This window comes from Lynx canadensis, chromosome A1 (assembly GCF_007474595.2).
Source record: "Lynx canadensis isolate LIC74 chromosome A1, mLynCan4.pri.v2, whole genome shotgun sequence".
NCBI lineage: Eukaryota > Metazoa > Chordata > Mammalia > Carnivora > Felidae > Lynx > Lynx canadensis.
The window spans coordinates 190563522-190582278 of NC_044303.2; the positions used below are offsets into that span (position 1 = coordinate 190563522).

General features: G+C 33.5%; 1 protein-coding gene and 1 non-coding gene across 3 annotated transcripts in view; one reads left to right on the plus strand and one right to left on the minus strand.

The window, feature by feature from the left end:
* Positions 1-18757, plus strand: part of CLINT1 (clathrin interactor 1) — a 58973-nt gene that overhangs the window by 31384 nt on the left and 8832 nt on the right. For both annotated transcript variants that reach the window (XM_030328427.2, XM_030328425.2), the window contains exons 3-9: positions 211-307; positions 1742-1850; positions 2800-2964; positions 5762-5939; positions 9339-9585; positions 11515-11584; positions 18668-18742. In XM_030328427.2, coding sequence (XP_030184287.1) covers positions 211-307; positions 1742-1850; positions 2800-2964; positions 5762-5939; positions 9339-9585; positions 11515-11584; positions 18668-18742 — 941 coding nt within the window. The remainder of the gene's footprint in view (positions 1-210; positions 308-1741; positions 1851-2799; positions 2965-5761; positions 5940-9338; positions 9586-11514; positions 11585-18667; positions 18743-18757) is intronic.
* Positions 6356-6459, minus strand: LOC115526637. The gene has a single exon (XR_003972690.1). It is a non-coding gene; the product is annotated as a U6 spliceosomal RNA (small nuclear RNA).

The following is an 18757-nucleotide window of genomic DNA, read 5'->3' on the forward strand; positions in this document are numbered from 1 at the left end:
AAGATGATATTAATTAGTGGGGCTTACACACGTGCTAGATATTACACAGACCATGAGAAAAATATTTTTATGGAAGCATATCTAAATGTTTTGAATTAAGCTTATATTTTTTAAGCTTTTTGGCAAAGCACAGTAACTTAGAACAAGCATGCCATCTACTGTCAAAATTAATGTATTACAGAGTCTTGAGGAAAATTATTCTTTTTTCAGGGCTACATTTATGTATGAACAATTTCCCGAACTTATGAACATGCTTTGGTCACGAATGTTAAAAGACAACAAAAAAAATTGGAGAAGAGTTTATAAGGTATGGGCATCAGTTTTTATTATTTGACATGTTGGAAACAAATGCTTGAAATTTTAACGTATACATACATAAGTGGTTATGAAGAACATTAAATCCCAGAATAGAACATTCTTACACAGATGGAAGAAGTAGATTTGCTACTTGCGTTCTGTTTTCTCGTCACCATAAACAGCTATTCTGAATCTAAAATGTTTAAAATTAGTATAAATAATACTTCTAAATATTTTAATATTATTAAAATTTTTCTTGCTTAAAATATATTTGTGCATATCAAAGTAATGAATCTGCAGTTGGATGCATATTTAGTGTATGAGCGATTAAAACGAAAACCAGTCTAATATGTTTTCTCATCTCTACATAAAAATTTGCTTAATTTATAATAGTATTAACACCGCCGCACCAAAAATGTTACTTTAAAACATAGTTAGAGATTCTAAAACATACTAAAATTCTAACATTTTAAATTCCCAAATATGTACTTTTTTACCAGATTCTTTTTATTTAGTTCTGATTTCATCATATAACGTAGAATTCTAAAACAAGGTAGTCCTGTTTTCCAAACCCACCGTATTTTTTTGCTATCGGAGTAAGTTTTTCTGTGCTTTCAAAATGGCATATAATATTTATATTTGGAACTTTGAAAGCATCATTTTAGCTTTCAGGATTGAAGAGCAGTCCTGTATTTATTTCTGTGGTTTTGATGTTGTTTCTGAAAACATTCACTGTCAGTCCCTCAGCTTGTATAATATTTGTGATGAAATAGTCAGTATTTCTTTATGTGAGGTTTGTTCCAAGCAAAGGTAAGTTCAAAATGCATTAATTCAGTGGTTTTTAGTATATTCACAAAGATGTACGTCAGTCACCACTACTTAATACCAGAATGTTTTCATCACCTCAAAAAGAAATCCCTTAAATGTTTTTTTTTTTCTCTCTTATTTGTTGGCTGCAAGGTTTTGAAACAAAAGTCACATCCTTCCAAATTTAATTTCATATGCAGAAAACACTATGGGATCATATAATTACCAAATAATTGCTCTGTTTAAACCGATGTTTCTAACAATTTGCAGTTCCATACTGCCCAAATGAAAAGTGAAAACCGAGCCAGCTTTCTAAAAGCTTAACGTTCTTTTGTATCATACATTCAGGTATTTTTTAACATCAGAACTATTTTTTTTTAATCTTTTGACACATGGTGTCCAATGGACAGTTTATAATTATTTACTATGCTTGGTTATAAGAGGAATTTCAAATTGATAATATAAGTTATACTATGTATTTAAAGTCCAGTATAAGGTAAAGAGACTCTCTCTGCCTCTCCCCTACCCCCACAAAGATTATTTATTTGCTAATGTTGGAATTATTTTTTTTAACCACTTACCAAAGCTCTACCAGAATTTATTTTGTTAAATCATTTGGTGCCTTGTATTTTTACAGTCATTGCTGCTTCTAGCTTACCTCATAAGGAATGGATCAGAGCGTGTGGTTACGAGTGCCAGAGAACACATTTATGATTTGCGATCCCTGGAAAATTACCACTTTGTAGGTGAGCAATAGAAAAACCTTATAAGCAAATTAAAACAGTAGTTGGAGTTGTCAGTCACCTGAACCAGCTTAGAAGCTTCTCCGCTCTAATTAGAATGTGACTATTGCTGGTTGTGTGACGAGTGCAGAATCCAAGACGTGGGGCCCTAGAGTATTAATTAGTGAAGACAAGAACTTGCAGAAAAGACTGGCTAATAACAACAGAACCAACACAACATGAGTGTTCGGGTTTATATTAAAATATGCACTGGAGACTGGTCCCCTGTGGTGTCCATAAAGGAATAGCTTTAATCATATGGGAAGAAAAGGTTAGAGCTCCAAAACACACACATCTGTTTGAAGCTGGGTTTTTTTTTTCCTCCCACCAAATAATATTTACTGTGCAAAGGCAGCAGGGCCAGAGTGTGTTTTGAATGTGAACGAGGATACAGAATAAACCACATTTCATTTTGTAGTGTACCCCAGTTGAAAGCACTTTAAAAATTCAGTTTTTCAGCTACACTAAATCCTGGTAATTAGTGTTTCCAAACTTGTATTGGGGACACCAAAGCATTTGGGTGCATTGTAGTCATTAAATTGGTAAAGTGGATTTTTTGTTGTTGTTGTTAAAATACTATAGGAAAAGAAAACATTTATGGATATAAGTCTTTTTCGTATAGTCATCATTAGTAATGCTTTTTAGTAGATTTTTCATTGATCTTGCATGGCACCAATATCTGTGGTCCTTGTTAATTCATCTTTATTTGCTCTTACAAGCCAGAATTGAATCTCAAGACTTAGAATTTGCTGATGAGAAAATGACAAAATTTAGTAGCATTATTTGTCTTTTTTTTTAATTTTAAATATTAAAGTTGGTTTTTTATATTGAAATTTTCATGTCTGTTTTTTGTGTTAAAGGGCTTGATTGACTGAATTCTTAAGGTTTTGTTTCTCCCTTACCATCCTCACAGATGAGCATGGCAAGGATCAAGGTATAAATATTCGCCAGAAGGTGAAAGAATTGGTTGAATTTGCCCAGGATGACGACAGGCTTCGTGAGGAGCGAAAGAAAGCAAAGAAGAACAAAGACAAATATGTTGGGGTTTCCTCAGACAGTGTTGGAGGATTCAGATACAGTGAGTATCAAAGACAGACTGACACCTAAGCATCAGTCTAGCTTCCTGGGTGTATTTTAAGAATCACTGAAATACGAAAGAACAAAGTACCATTTTTTTTTCTAGAAATAGAATGCTAAAGTATATGAAGTACTCATTTTGGCTCCTATTATATGGGTATTAGGAATCATCTTTTCTGTTTATATGATTTGAACCATTAATTGTTAATTAAGTGACTACGAACTTTGAGTTGACAGAGAATAAAACGTATATGCCCTTCCGTCTTGGAATTAATATTTAAAAGAAAAAAAAAAGATTTCTCTACCTCACCATTTAGAACATAAAAATATAAAGTTTGATAGAGAGCTTCATCTTCCCAATCCGAAACTAAATTAGCTCTATTTTGGGCCAAAAATCGGTAAGCTTCCTATAAGTTAGTCCTGCCTCAGTCTCTTCCCATAATTAATTTGACGTAGAAAAAAGGTGACCGGTAATAATGTCAGTTTTTCACCTAGGCCTATCACTTTTTTTTTCTAACACATTTAAGAACATTGTCGCTCATGTGTATTTTTAATGTAATAATATAGTTTCCCTAAAACAGATCATTAGGTACTTGAAACAGGAACAGAAAATAACTCTCTGTTACAGACATGTCCCTTTGGACTCATTCTGTCTTCTCTAAGCTCTGACCGTCCCCTGGTCATTTTGTGTATACACAGACAGGCTAGTGTTATGTATACTTAGCTACATATGGGGGCTCCCCAGTTCCCCCAACCCATATCTGAGGTTGTTTATATTTGGATTATACTGGGATCTCAGAACTCCTGCATTGGAACCGTGTAAAGATTTTCTATTTCTTACTTTGTGATTATTACAAAATAATATCTTCACCCTTTTGCTTCTTTGCTTCCTTGCTCTCAAAGAAAAAATACTGTATGTACTTAATTAACTATTAAAGGATGCTTTCAACAGGAAAATTTCTTTCTTTTATGTCTAAGCATCACATAAAAGTCAGTTCTTGAATTAAGCAAAAATGTTTCTCTTAATGTTAAATATGTTTTGGAGTTTTTATTTGTTTAGGGGAGTAAGAAGTTTTTGGATTATTTGCCTACGTAGTTATTTTATTCTTTAGCTTTTTTAAAGTAGCTAGAGCAATTTAATGTGTTTTTGAAAAGAAATTGCTATTTGCAGCTCATTTTCTCATTCCGATTGCTTGTAACCCTCTTTTTACCAGCACAATATGTAATTAGATAAATTTAGAAAATTGAATAAGTTCTCAGACTCAGTCACTGTGAACTAATTGCAGCATCTGCATTAGAGAGTTGAACATCCTGTGTATTTGCATCACATTCTTGTAAAATTAGTTTTAATGTTATATATATTATTCAAAGACTTAACTGACCAACGTTAACTATTTTATGTCTTTTCATTCTGACCTTAGATGGTGCCTTGCCAGTAAACCAGTATTTTTGGTATTCATTCAGCAGGATGTCCATCACACTAATCAGTTTAGTTTCGTCTACTGTACTTTTTACTATAAATTTGTCTTTTCAGAGTCTTATCATGCTTTTATTGAAATGTACATTCACATTATTGGAAAACCACTCATTTTTATAAAGCCATCTGGTTAAAATTTTGTCATGTTCTCTTTAAGTTGGTGGTCACTTTCAAGTCTAGTAGACATATTTTGAAATCTTCTTACAGAAAATTTTGGCTTTGTAGTTTTTGCAGGCATTTCTGCAAAATGGTTTTGTTCAATCTCCAAAGGGCTTTTTGCCACCAGAATTTGTTCACCAAAGGTCAACACAAAGGCTCAGGCACCTTTTGATTATTTTGTTACTTTTCATTGCACTTTCTCCTTTCTCTCCAGCCTGTCTTAATTTTCATTGTTTTCTTCTTTTTGACCTCATGTGATTTCTCTGTACCTTCTACTCTTGTCTTTTTAGTTGTGTTTGGGCACAGAAATGGAGAGGTTCTATTTGGTGCTTACAGTTTTTCTCCATGTGTTAGGTCCCTATGGTCAAGGACTAAAACAGATCTTGACATTTTGGGGTCTTTGTTTACTGCCATGATCTATTCTTTTTATTCTCAAATTCACACAGAGTCTTCCCAGGTTTTGCCAGTCCCAGCATATGTTTGGACTTGGTGTTTGAATAGATCATCGCTGTTCTGAACTGCGTGAGCATATTTCATGATTCTTGTCTGTGTACTTTCAGATAGTTAGAATATCCTTTTCTCTTTACAGTAATTAAAAGATGCTTTCATATGCTATGAAATCCATTGAGTTATTTTTCTAGTATGACATTAAAGATCGACAGTTATTTTCAGCATATTTACAGCATATGGGACATGTAGCATTCAGAGTGGTGTCTCTTAGAGTTGGTATTTTTCAAGAGACTATTGCTGTTCAATACTTTTTCTGATAATTGAAGAACCATTAAGAGACAGGAATGAAATATAATGTCTTATGTGACTTTTGTAAAAACAAAAAGATTTCCATTTCTCTTTGGCTTATATAGCCTGTGTTGGTTTTTGTGTTTTCCTCTACTCTTTTAGGAACTTCCTGATGTGCTGTGCTGTGCATTAAGGTTGTGTAAGTTTTCATAAACAAAAGCTTTTGAATCTGCATTCCTGCCACTTAATGACTGGCACTACATGCTGTGCCTTGCTGTAATTGTGTTGATTCAGCACTGTGGGAGCTTTCTGTTTTCCTTTGAAAACTATTTTATTATGAGGAAAAGCTTCAGAAAAAAGGACTATAGACACCTTTTGAATTTAATGCCCTTAGAGTTGCCTTTCCTTTTAATGCTTTATATAGGTGAAAGATATGATCCTGAACCCAAATCAAAATGGGATGAAGAGTGGGATAAAAACAAGAGTGCTTTTCCATTCAGTGATAAATTAGGTGAACTGAGTGATAAAATTGGAAGCACAATTGATGACACCATCAGCAAGTTCCGGAGGAAAGATAGAGAAGACTCTCCAGAAAGATGCAGGTAGTAACACTTTGTCTCCTGGGTCTCTTGGAAAGGGTGCTAAATTTATGTAGCTGGGTTTTTGTTTATCTGAAGTTTAGTTGTTGTTGTTGTTGTTGTTTTTTCTCTTAAAAGATTTTAGTTTTTAGAGCAGTTTTAGGTTCACAGAAAAATTGTACACAAAGTAACAGGGTTGCCATGTTAACCTCCCATGTTGCACACGCACATGCGCACACACAATTTCTCTTGTTATTAACATCTTGTATTAGTGTGGTACATTTATCATAACAGTTGAAAACCAATATTGATATACTGTTAATAACTAAAATCTATTGTTTGCATTAGGCTTCATTGTGGTGTGTAGTTCAGAAATGCATTATATCCGCCGTTATTGAACCGTACAGGCCTAGTTTCACTGCCCTAAAAATGCCCTGTGTAGAAACACGGAATGATTCGTGAATTTGCATGCCATTCCTGCATCGGGACCATGATAATCTTCTCTGCATTGTTTCAGTTTTACATTTGCTGCTGATGTGAGCACTGTGCAACTATTTTTCAGATGCTAGGTCAAACATTGTTTGTAATTAGTATCAATACATACACTGTATTGTTGTCTGTGTCCATTTATTTCTAAAGTTGATCACATTTTCTGTATGTTTTTCTTCAGGCTATTTATTGAAATTTTTTTTCCCCAGTGAGAGCTTTCACAGCTTATTTTGCATTTGGGCATTAGATGACCCAGCCATCTAAGTTATTGCTGAGGGATAGTGAAGCATATTAAGTTTAAACAAAAGTTCAAGTGTTTGACATATAACTCTGTGACATTTTATTAGGACTCCATGCCAGTGTATACAGGAAAAAAATCTAAATGATTTTTTAAGCTAAAATGTTTTCGAGTCAGATCTGTATTAGGGTATTTGTATTTAGTTTTATGTAGAACAATATTTGGAACTTTTCAACATTCACTTTTTGTTTTTTGTTTTTGAGGGAAATGAGGGCTCCATTTCACTATATAAAAGTGAAAAAGGTAATATATATAGCATTTCATTTGTAAAGCAATTTTTACTAGTTCTTTGTCATTTGTGCCTTACAGTATTTCTGTTAGATAGGCTAGATCAAGAACTTTACCTTTATTTTTTAGAAGTAAAACCTGAAGCCTAATCAGACTATGGAACTTGCCTTAAGTAAGTTTGTGATGGAACTGTTTGTTCAAGTGATTACCTGTAACTAAATACCATCTTTTTTTTTTTCCTTAAAAAAAAAAAAAAAAAAAAAGTCTTACCAGTTCAGATTTAGGGGTCATTAAAAAGAAGTAAGTATAAAAGCATAATTTTGAAACAGTTTTGAAATACGTAGTGTCTTTAGTATGTTTATATATTAAATCTCTGAAATGCCTGTCTTTTTCAAGACTGTTTCTGGAATATGATCTTTGAAGAGCCAGAATTTACTTTTAGTACTTTAAGTATATCCATTTTACAACTACATTTCTGGCTCTGTTATACTGAAGAGTATGCATATAATAATAAATACTAAACTTGGAAAGCTGTGTCTATTTAAGTATTCTGTGGATATTCTACTTTTTTTCTCTCATTAATGTTCTTGTGGCCTCTGTATTTACATTTTTAGCTTGGTTTAGAAAACATAGTGGCCATATATTCAGTTGCTATTTCCTAAAGAGATGTGGAGATCAGGTAGGTAGGCTGGTTAGAGATCTGACTGTGCATTCTTATGTTGTTACTTTCTCTCCTTTGCCCTTCTGTCCTCAGTTTTTCTTTCTTTGCTTTGTCTTTCTTTTTTTTTTTTTTTCTTTCTTCTCCCTTGATTTTCTTTTTTTTTTTTTTTTTTTTCTTTATGTTGCCTCTAAGACAAGATCTTCTAGAGTCCCTAAATCTTTCATATAGAGTATTTGGGTTTAAAAGAGTAAAAATAGAGTGTGTATTATTTATCATAGTAACTGAGGAGCACACCAGGGACTTTACATCTTTGAGTATTTGTGAGGGAAGAGTAGATTTTGAGACAAAGTTGCATGTGACCTCTCTGGCATGTTACCAGAATGTCAGACTTACTAGTTCATTATTAAATTCAGGAATTCATGAACATTGATCAGATATTAAGTTTCCATTTCATTGGGTACTAGTCAGTTTTATATTTTTAACATATACCTTCCACTGAAATCAAATTGGACATCAAAAAGGTAAGAAATTTTAATGGCAATCTGTAGGTCATTTGTTGCTGCGAGAAATTGGTAAGGGACAGGGGCTTTTGAACACTTAATCAGAACTTGTAGATTCCTGAAAATGCTTATAGATAAAAATACAGTTAACGTTTGTACTCTGTGGGAAGCTGTTCTTGATCCTTGATTTATACAGGTTCCAAATTGGTTTATATTTAAGTAGTAATTGCTTTAGATTTGTGTGGGTTAAATTAGTATAGTTTTAAGGAGAATTTTAAGTGTTTCATTTCAGAATATTCATAAATTAAACCATCTACTCCAAAATTAAGTAATGTAGATAATGGAACATATTTTAGGTAATTCCTCTGTCCTGCTTGCACTAGGAAAAAAAACCCAATTGCTTTATTACTGAAGAACAGATTAATGCTGATGTTTGTAATTCATGGCATATGAAAATACCCAGTTTTTTTTCTTACTGTGTATGTTTTTCTTTTGCCCTATTAAGATAAAAAAAATCATTTTGAATATGCCTAAAAAGGAATTATTTCAAAGCATTTTAAATATACTTTTTTCCTCTAAAGCAGTTTTCATAGTTATGTAAAAGTTTGTTTCCTCATGCTATAGTAAAATAGAGCACTGTTGTACTGTGCAATACCTCCTTTTTTTTTTTTTTTTTACATTTACAGATGAGAATTTAATCATTTGAATATAGTTAGGATAGTGGTTGAAAAGGTATCCATTGGAATTGTAATAATTTATTATGTATTTGTATTAGTATATAAGAGTCAGTGACAGAATTGTTATTTAAGTGGGACTGTAGTTTGCACACAATCCATTTCAAGAAAGTGGTTGTCAAATGCGGATGTTTAAGCTCGCAGTCTCATCAGTTGATTCTGATATGGTAATAATCCTGCCATTTTATTTTTTAATTAAGCTTTAAATCTATAATGCGTAAACATTTGAATAATTTCAGGCTTTTTTTATTTGTACACATTTATGTAAATATGTTTTTTTAGCAGTGTTTTAGACTTACCTAGGGAATTGAGTGGGTTCCCATTTCCCCTCCCCAACACATATATAACATTATTCAGATAGCTTAGATAATATTCTATTGATCTCTGTCAAATAGTCAAAGTATGGAATTTTGGAGTTACTGCATTTGAAATTCTTTAGCTCAAATCACTGAGGGCTCCATTTTAAAATAATCCCTCATCTTATTATTTTGCTTCATTTTTAATATCTTTTAGCGACAGTGATGAGGAAAAGAAAGCAAGAAGAGGCAGATCTCCCAAAGGTGAATTCAAAGATGAAGAGGAGACTGTGACGACAAAGCATATCCATATCACACAGGCCACAGAGACCACCACAACCAGACACAAGCGCACAGCAAATCCTTCTAAAACCATTGATCTTGGAGCAGCAGCACATTACACAGGGGACAAAGCAAGTCCAGATCAGAATACTTCAACTCATACACCTCAGTCTTCACTGAAGGTGGGAATGGCATGAGCTTACACATTGAACACAGTTTTATTCTTATGAATTACTTTTAGAATTACTGAGTTAGTAGGGTTAGGCGTTTGTAGGCAGTCATATTAATTATAGATCATTTGGCCTGTATTACTCAGAGTCATTAATAAAAAGAAATCTCTTTGGGGAAAAAAACCTGTCCAATTGCTGAATGATTGTGCACTTTCTGTGAAAGTAGAAATGACACTTTTGGTTCATTTGGGAAGGGTGGTGAATCAGAATGTAGCGCATTTGTTCCTTTCTAAGAACATCACTGGTTGCCAAACACAGTAAGATTCACTAACGAAAATGGGAGTATTATAGAAGATGTAAGGAATGACAAAAGAGGACCAAGTAGATATACAGAGGAGACAGTCCCATTTAATACAGAGTCATTGCCTATAAAGAGAGGCTTATTTGCCTGGTGGTCACTACTGATCAGTGGCAGCACTGCCTTCTTCTGCCTTCTTCATTTATTTTTTATTCACCCACAGAAAATGAAATCTACTCAGTAGATACCTGGCCACAAGCTAGTGTTTTGTCTGTCTCCCCCCCACTAGTGTTTACCTGGCTTTGCATCAGAAGCAGCTAAAAACTAGGGAAGACATTTTTCTAATGTATCCTGCAAATTGTAGTTAACTCAACTTTTGCCAAATACCTTCTTTGTCTAATTTCACCCATCTTTTTAGTTTTGATGAAAATCTCAGAATTAGAACTCAACTTTAGTTGTAGTTAAAAAGAGGAAATGGCTCTTTTAGTGTTTTGTGGTCCTTTCCCCTGCTGTGGAGACAGTTCGCTTACTCATGGCCGTATTCAGGATGTGGTAGATCGTTATAATTAAAACCTGATACATAATGGCTGTTATAAGGAAAATTCATGTAAGCCTACATGGGGAAAATCATCCAAACTGTATAACTCTTTAATGATAAATTAAGACTTTTGTATCTTAAAGGATTTTAAATATCAGTTTGTAGTATAGACTAAATACATGTCTCTCTGCCATAAATATTTTATATTTATAGTGTAAGCTTTATGATTTTTTTTAATACAAAAAAAACATCAAGGAGGCCAGAGTTTTTGGAAAGTTATTCAATTGCTTGGATCTCTTTTAATCTCAAAACCTTTTTGAACCAGCATATAGTACTTCAGGGCTCAAATTAACATACCTAGAAACTTACAGTGTTTCCCTATTGCCTGGCTTCTGTTCTAATTTGTCATATACGTATTGAACACACAGGACATACACATCAAGGTGCTTAGGACTATAGGGAAGAGGAAAAATAGTATTATAAACTCCAGCCCCACATTTTAGTTTGGGAACTAAATGTGAAGCAATTAGATGTGAAGGTATATTAAACAACATAGAATGACTTGTGTGGTATACAAACAGTAATCAAAGAATCATCGAATCTAAAATCATAGAATTTTAAAGCTGGATAGGATCTTGGTCTCTAATCTAGTGGATCTCAGACCTTCTTATGCCTTAGAATTCTCAAGCGAGCTTTGTCAGACTTGTATAGGCCAAGATCCCACCCTGGGCAGTTATGACTCAGTATGTTCTGATGGGCTGGGGCATAAGTATTTTCTAATGCTTCTTAAATGATTCTGATATATAGCATTAAGATTTCAGTGGGATCTGGAAGGTATATTTTCCATAGTGAAATGCAGTTAAGAAAAGAAGTGAGTTTGGGAAAACAGTGTAGAGGTTAGGGATTTTACGTTGCTGTGGATAGAATTACTTAAAAATAACTATCTCTCCATAAGGATTCAAGGTCACATCTCTTTCTTCAGAAATATAAATGTACCTTTATTAAGATATTACAGGTATTACAGAATTAGAGATGAATAGAGCAGATTTAGGATAAATAGTATAAATTATTTTCTGAACTTAGTAAGTTCTATGTGTGTTTTCAGACTTCAGTGCCTAGCAGTAAGTCATCTGGTGACCTTGTTGATCTGTTTGATGGCACCAGCCAGTCAACAGGTAAGCTTCCACATTGGCTTCTTTCTTCTTAGTAGTCTCGATTTCAGAATAATTTTTCAAAATGCCATATAAATGATAGAATGAAAAATAAAATTCTTTGCATTGGATTTATTTTTAATGTGAGATTAGTGAGCTTTGAGCATTGTTTGGGGAAAATTGTTTATTGCCTACAATAGAGAAGTGTGCTTAAATATTTGACCAATAATTCAGTAATATCTGTCTCCTTAATTTCTTAGTGCTGAGTATTTGGGGTCCTTTGCTTTCTCTATAAGCAAAATGTACTGTGCTCTGCCCATTTTACTCTTTCCTTAAATCTTAATTCTGGCTCTCAACATCAGCTATGGTAGTTCATTTCAACTTTCGTTCAGTTATGCAATAAGTATTTATTGAACCAGACACTGGTCTCAGCGCTTGAGGTATAATGTTTAGTGAAACAAAGTTCTTGCCCTCGTGGGAAGGTCAGGTGGAGGAAGTAATCATTAATCAAAGAGTCACACATAGGTATCTAGTGATAAACATGCTGAGAGCTTTGGAGGAAAGGGGCATTCTATGAAAGTAGGTAACTGACATATTTTAAGGGGGCTGTAGCAAAAGAATACTTTCTTTACCAAGATTTTCTTATAGTTGGGATTAGTGATTTCTTCAATTAGATTTTCAGTAAATGCCAGATTTTGAGTTATTACCTACATATTGTTTTCAAGAAAGTTGATATTTTAGGTTGCATTTAATGATTATGTAGTTCTAACAAAGTCCTATGCTGCAAGTCAAAACAGCTTAAGAAATACAACTTTTGTTCAAAGACCATCTTTCCCAATCTGTTTAAAGTTTATTTCACATTAAAACGTAAATGGCAAGATTGGTGTATAAGCAATGCAAAGTAAATCTATTGTTCCTTGATATGTGTAGTGATTTTTCAAAAATGAATTGTTTTGAAATTTACATTAGTGTTTGAGAGGAGGTCTGTGATGGAAATTACTTTTCATTGATAGTTAAAGACATGTAATTAATAGAAAATCTTCTGTTATTATCTTCTCCTTGTTCATTATTGTAAAATTCTTGGACTCAGAGTGAACTTCATGGGGCATCTGGTTCAACCAAGTTTCTGAGCTTCTTCAGTTCCTATTCCCTTTTTTCTATAACTCTAACTCTTTCTAAAATTATACTGTAAACTCTATTGAACTGTCATGCCAAAGGTTGCAAACAACTACATCAGTGGTTTAACAATTTATGTGCTATCTTTCTGTATGTTTAAAATTTTAACTGTAGTATTAACTGTTAGTTAGCATGTGGTCATATAATTCAGACATAGTGTCACAGAATATCAACTATTTTGGACTCCCTGGCATGAAATATTAAGGACCCCTTTTCATGCATTTGTGGAAAGTTTTAATGGAGCAATCAGAGAAAAATTAACTAGGAAGGTCAGATAAGTGATGTAACTTTTTTCCTCCGTGATACCAAGATTGCTTTGAACAGAGAGAATTATTAAATACCAACATGCTTCCTTTGCTTGGCAAGAAACTGTTGAGTGGTTTTTCTTCTCCAGTGCAAACAGTAGGTTGACTAATTAAATAGAAGTAGCGATTAGTATTAATACAATAATTGAGACAAAACTTGAATGAAATCTGGAAGGCTTCTTGCCTTAAATGTTTGTTTTATCATAGCATTCTCTAAAAACAAGCTGAATGTGGGTTGACGTCAGAATTATTTTTTTAAAGTTATTTGAAATAGTATGTTTAACCAGTTTGTGTAGACCCCCCCCCAAATCAGCACATAAATTTTGTTGCTCCAAATCTCTATTTAAATACTTTAGTAATATATTTTATTTTTGTTTTGTTTTTAAGTTTATTTATTTTGAGAGAGAGAGCTTGCATATGCGCGTGTGCAGGTGGGGGAGGGGCAGGTAGAGAGGGAGAAAGAGAATCCTAAGTAGCCTCTGCACCATCAGCACAGGGCCTGATGCAGGGCTCAATCTCATGAACCATGAGATCATGACCTGAGCCCTATATCAAAAATTGGACACGGAGCCACCTACTTAACCACCCAAGTGCCCCTTTAGTAATATATTTTAAATTGAATTCAGCAGTGGAAAAAATATTGGATATTAAATCTTTAGTACCTACACACGAAAAAGTCTAAGAATCAACCATATTAGCATTGCTATTCGGCATGCCATTTGGGTGTCGTTTACCAGATGTGCCTATACTTACGATATTACTATCATGCAAGTAATATGGGCATGAACTGTAAACCTAAGCAGATATGGTGGCATCTGTACCTCTCACCAGATAAATACCTCCTTTGAGAATATGCTCAGGTTTTCTTTTTTTTATGTGTTACTACATCCTTTTTGTTAACATCTTCAAAAGCATGTGTGGTAAAATGATTGTAGAATGTCTACCAAGTTTTAAAATACACATGTGAAACCCATTCGCCAAGATTTATTTGAGACTGTCTTGATACATATTGCACTATGGTGATGTTCTTATAAAATCTGCACTGAAAGGATATTTTGGTGACTTTTACATATAGTACATTTCTAAGTAAACATTTTTAAAAATGAATAATTCAAAGTATTTAGAAAATAAACCAACTAGAATGCCAAAAACATCTCATTTCATTTTTTAGTATATCTCATTTCTTTAAAAGTCTGCATCGTCTCCTTTGTTCCTTTCTAATTAAGGAATTTAAGTCTTGATTAACGTACTATTCTGTAAGTTAATAAATAAGGTTGAAGAGAAAATACACCATACTCAGTGCAAATAGAAAGACATTACCTGACTTGCAGTATGTTTTGAATTCTTTTTGTTTTAGTTTTAAAGTTTTTTAAAGATTGAAGTATGTCAAATTTAAAATTTTTATTACATTTGTATTTGAACCTGTTGCCTTGTACCTAGTAATCACAAAAATTAGTTGAGGATATTCACTTGAATATGAACCATGTTGTTACATATTCAGTACACCAATTTATGTATTAGAATTTCCATGGGAGTTATCTGTAGTTTAAGCCAAGCTTACTAAAAATAAAAAGGTTTAACATTCTCTTCACTAATTGAAAGTAATGCATGCTCATTTTAGAAATTTGATAGAAAACAAGTGATTCGCCATGACTTGGATACATAAACTGTTAATAATTTGGGTGAATACTCTTTTTTTAAATATACTTTCTATGTATTCAGTCAATATATTTGTTTAAACATTTATTATGTGGCAAAATGTTTTCAGGCTTTTGGATAAGGGTTTTTTTTGTTGTTGTTTTTCTTTTTCCCCTGTGAACTGCTTTTCACCTGAAATCTCATGACTGTTTCCCTATGATCATTGGTATTCCTTTACAGATTTTTAACTGCCTTATATCTTAATCCTGTATGGATATACTGTAATTTATTTAACCAATCAGTTTCTTATTTGGGGAGTGTTAGGTTTTGGGGGGTTTTTGTCCAAATTTTTCTCTATTATAGTAGTGGAATCATATCTTTCAGAACCATCCAGTTTGGTAAGGAGAAAATAACATTTCATTTAATTTTGCATTTGTTTGGTGAGTTTGAAAACTTCCCATGTTTTTATAGACCAGTTGTAACCTGTGTATTCATATTCCTTTGTCCATGTCTTTGAGTGGGAGTATTTATCCTTATTGTTTTATATTTAAACTTCTTACGTATATGTATTAATCTTTGTCATAGATTTATAATTTTTTGCATTTTGTCATTTTAATTTTGTACTTAACTAGAATTCTTCTTGCAGAAGTTTTTTTTTTTATATTGTAATCTGGATTAAGTTCTTTGTTGAAGAAAATTTCCATTTGTAGCTTAAGCACTGTCTAGTTCAGCTATATTTTTCCTGTTCACAGTATTGCTTTGGAAAATACATGTTCCCAGCTGGTGATTGTAAATAACCTCCTTGCTGTCCTGAAAAGGCAGATGGAAATGGTTCATTTATAATGACAGCTCTCATGTGGGAATCTTGAAGAATAGCTCTTGTTGTGAAATTTAGCAGTCTTCCACATGCAGCAGTTTTTGGTGCACTCTTTTATTTAAATTCCCTTAGATAGAAATTATCTGGGAAAATGGTTCAGTATAGAAAATTTGTGTTGAATTTAAGATATTGATATGAATAACATCATACATCTAGGTAGGGACAGTCCTCCCTAGAGAGAGAAACTTTTCCTAAAAGAAATAAAGAGATTTTGAATTGTTGAGATAGTTTTCAGAGTTGAAGGTCACATTGTGTAAAACCTATGTAGAACCATAATTTGTGGCACTTCAAAAGATTAGAGAAAATTTTAAGCCCTTTTCAAGAAAAGGTGACTTCCTTTTGTAAAATATTTATGTGTGTTTCCATTCTTTACTTGCAGTGTTTGTAAATTGGTTATGTTGAAATCAGACTCCCTATAGTATGAAGAGGTAGAATATTTGCTATAGATAAGTTATAAGTACAGTATAATTTCAGTTTAGATGTTAGAATGTAGGACAGTGGAATAACCAAAGTAGGTAATTATCTGAAATATCAAATTAGGATATGACAAAAATAAAACATCTTACCCAGTCTGAAGTTAGGATCCTGTAGTATTCAGATGCCTTTTTCTGCATCATGCATTTTCTTTGTAGCCCAGACTGGAAAAGATTTGAAAATCCCTAGCTGTTTTACCATAATAAATTACATATTGATGTTTATTCACTGTCAGATGAAGCAAATTAAAATAATCTCCAATTTTCAAATCCCTTAATGTTACCATAAATGATTAACTGTCATTCTGTTACCTAACAGTATACTTTGATCAATATTTTTAACATGAAGGAACAATACAGAAGACAAATTTATGAATATAAAGCAGCAGCCGTTTGCAACATTCATTTCCCTGCTAGCTTTTATTAATATATGTCCTTGTTTATATAGTTTAAAAATATAGCTCATGGATTTTTTATGCCCCTCCCCTCATTTTATCATGATGTATGTATCTTCGAAGAAGAGAAAAACAAATCACTGTATTATTATCCTTTGGATAAAGCAAAAGTAGCTAGATGAGCTGTAGTGTTGGTAAGAGCAGAGAAACTTGGCCTTGGTAGGAGTTAGTTCATGGTGAGTAAGGATATATGTGAATATGTGCATCTGTAATGAGGTAAAAAAATGAGAAATGTTTATGCCTGCTGATAGTTGCCTACAGTAAATGTGCATTAAAAAGAAATACCAGGTACACATGTATAAGAAACTGATTTGTTCCTTGTATTACTGCTGGCCATTTATTAAGAAGGGGAGATGGTTCTAGTTTAATTAACCCAGTTGAGTGTAGCAGATGGGGCAGAATGTCTTGCAGCGATAAGACAATTCAGAAATGGCACCAGATGTTGGAAGCTGTCCCCGGTGGTATTTGAGTGCAGCCCAGATGTTCCAGTCCCACCTGGCTAGTTTCTAAGCACTGCAGGCTAAGCAGCTGTGATGTAACCTATATAATGTTCGCATAACACTAAAAGCACCATAATTGAACTGCCGCTCTAAACTTCTAAGGTTGTGACTCTTAAGAGGTGAAATCTTTAAGGACAAAGAAAAATAAGGACAGGTATTTAAGGTTTTAGATCCTTTGGCTATTGCTATTCCATTGATAACTGAATTGACAGAAATGGAATATTAAAATTGAGTGTAATATTACTGTTCAATTTGTAGGTGAAAGTAAATATTTGTAACCACATAGTGTTTACAAATTAAAAAATTTTTTTTTAATTTTTTTAACATTTATTCATTTTTGAGAGACAGAGAGAGACAGAGTGTGAGTTGGGAAGGGGCAGAGAGAGAGAGGGAGACACAGAATCCGAAGCATGCTCCGGGCTCTGAGCCGTCAGCACAGAGCCAGACGCGAGGCTCGAACTCAGGGACTGCGAGATCATGACCTGAGCCGAAGTCAGACGCTCAACTGACTTGAGCCACCCAGGCACCCCGCAAATAAAAATTTTTATCAGAATGTGATGTTATGCACACAGAGATTGATTTGCAGCCTTTGGATCTCATTTCAAACCTACAGAAAATTTGCCACATTTTCTTTATCTCTCTCTAGATCTTTTGTTTTTAATTTGCTGTATACCATTTGTTTATTGTGTACCATTTGAGAGAAAATTGGAAATACCAGGACATTCTGCCCCCAGGATACTTCAGCATATAACTTCTTACAACAAGGACATTCTTCTTTATAATAATTACAATACAGTTACCATACTTGGGAAGTTTAACATTTAAACAGTATTGTCTAGTATACAGACCATATTCAAATTTTTCTGATGTCTCAATTATGTCACTTCAGGATAGCACTTTTTTAAAAATCCATAATCCAATCCGGGATCATGCATTTCATGTACTTGTCATGTTTCCTTAGGCTCCTTTAATCTCTAGTAGTCCCAGCCTTTTTTGTCTTTTATGATGTTGACATTTTCTGAAGAATCTGGAGAGTTGTTTTGCAAAATGTCACTCACTTTGTAACTTGTCTGATTCATTCCTTATGATTAGATTCAGGTTAAATATTTTTGGTGGGAATTCTTAACACAGGTGATGATCTCCTTTTGAGTTCCTTGCATTAGAGAGCCCATGAATACTATTTTATCTGATTACTAGTGACATTAAATTTAATCAGTTGTTTAGGATGACATCCATTCAGTTTGTCCAGTGTAAAAGTAGTTTCATTCCTTTGTATTTACCGAGTAGTCTGTGGGATGATGTTTAGCGATTATGTATCTTATTCCCTAGCAACATTTTACCCAGGTTTTAGCATCCACTAAAGATTCTTACAAAGAGCATAATTGACTGGATAAACCACAGGTCCACACTATGTTCAGGCAATGTAAGTGAGGGATAACTTTAATCACAAATGTGGTGTCAATTACTTACAAGATAAAGAACTGAGGAATGTAAAGAGTTTGTGGTAGTTTAAAAGGAACATGGTGACATGAAAACCTAGATCTACAAACTAGCTTTTCTAATGGCTCTGGAGCCTCTAATATTGGGTCGTTTTTAAGTGTGGTGCTAAAATGGCTTCCTGAAATTGCTGTCAGTGGTTCTGTGGTTTTATCAGTTTAACTTTTCTTCATGCTTAATTTCTAGGAGGATCAGCTGATTTATTTGGAGGATTTGCTGATTTTGGCTCAGCTGCTGCATCAGGCAGTTTCCCCTCCCAAGGTATGATACAGTTTG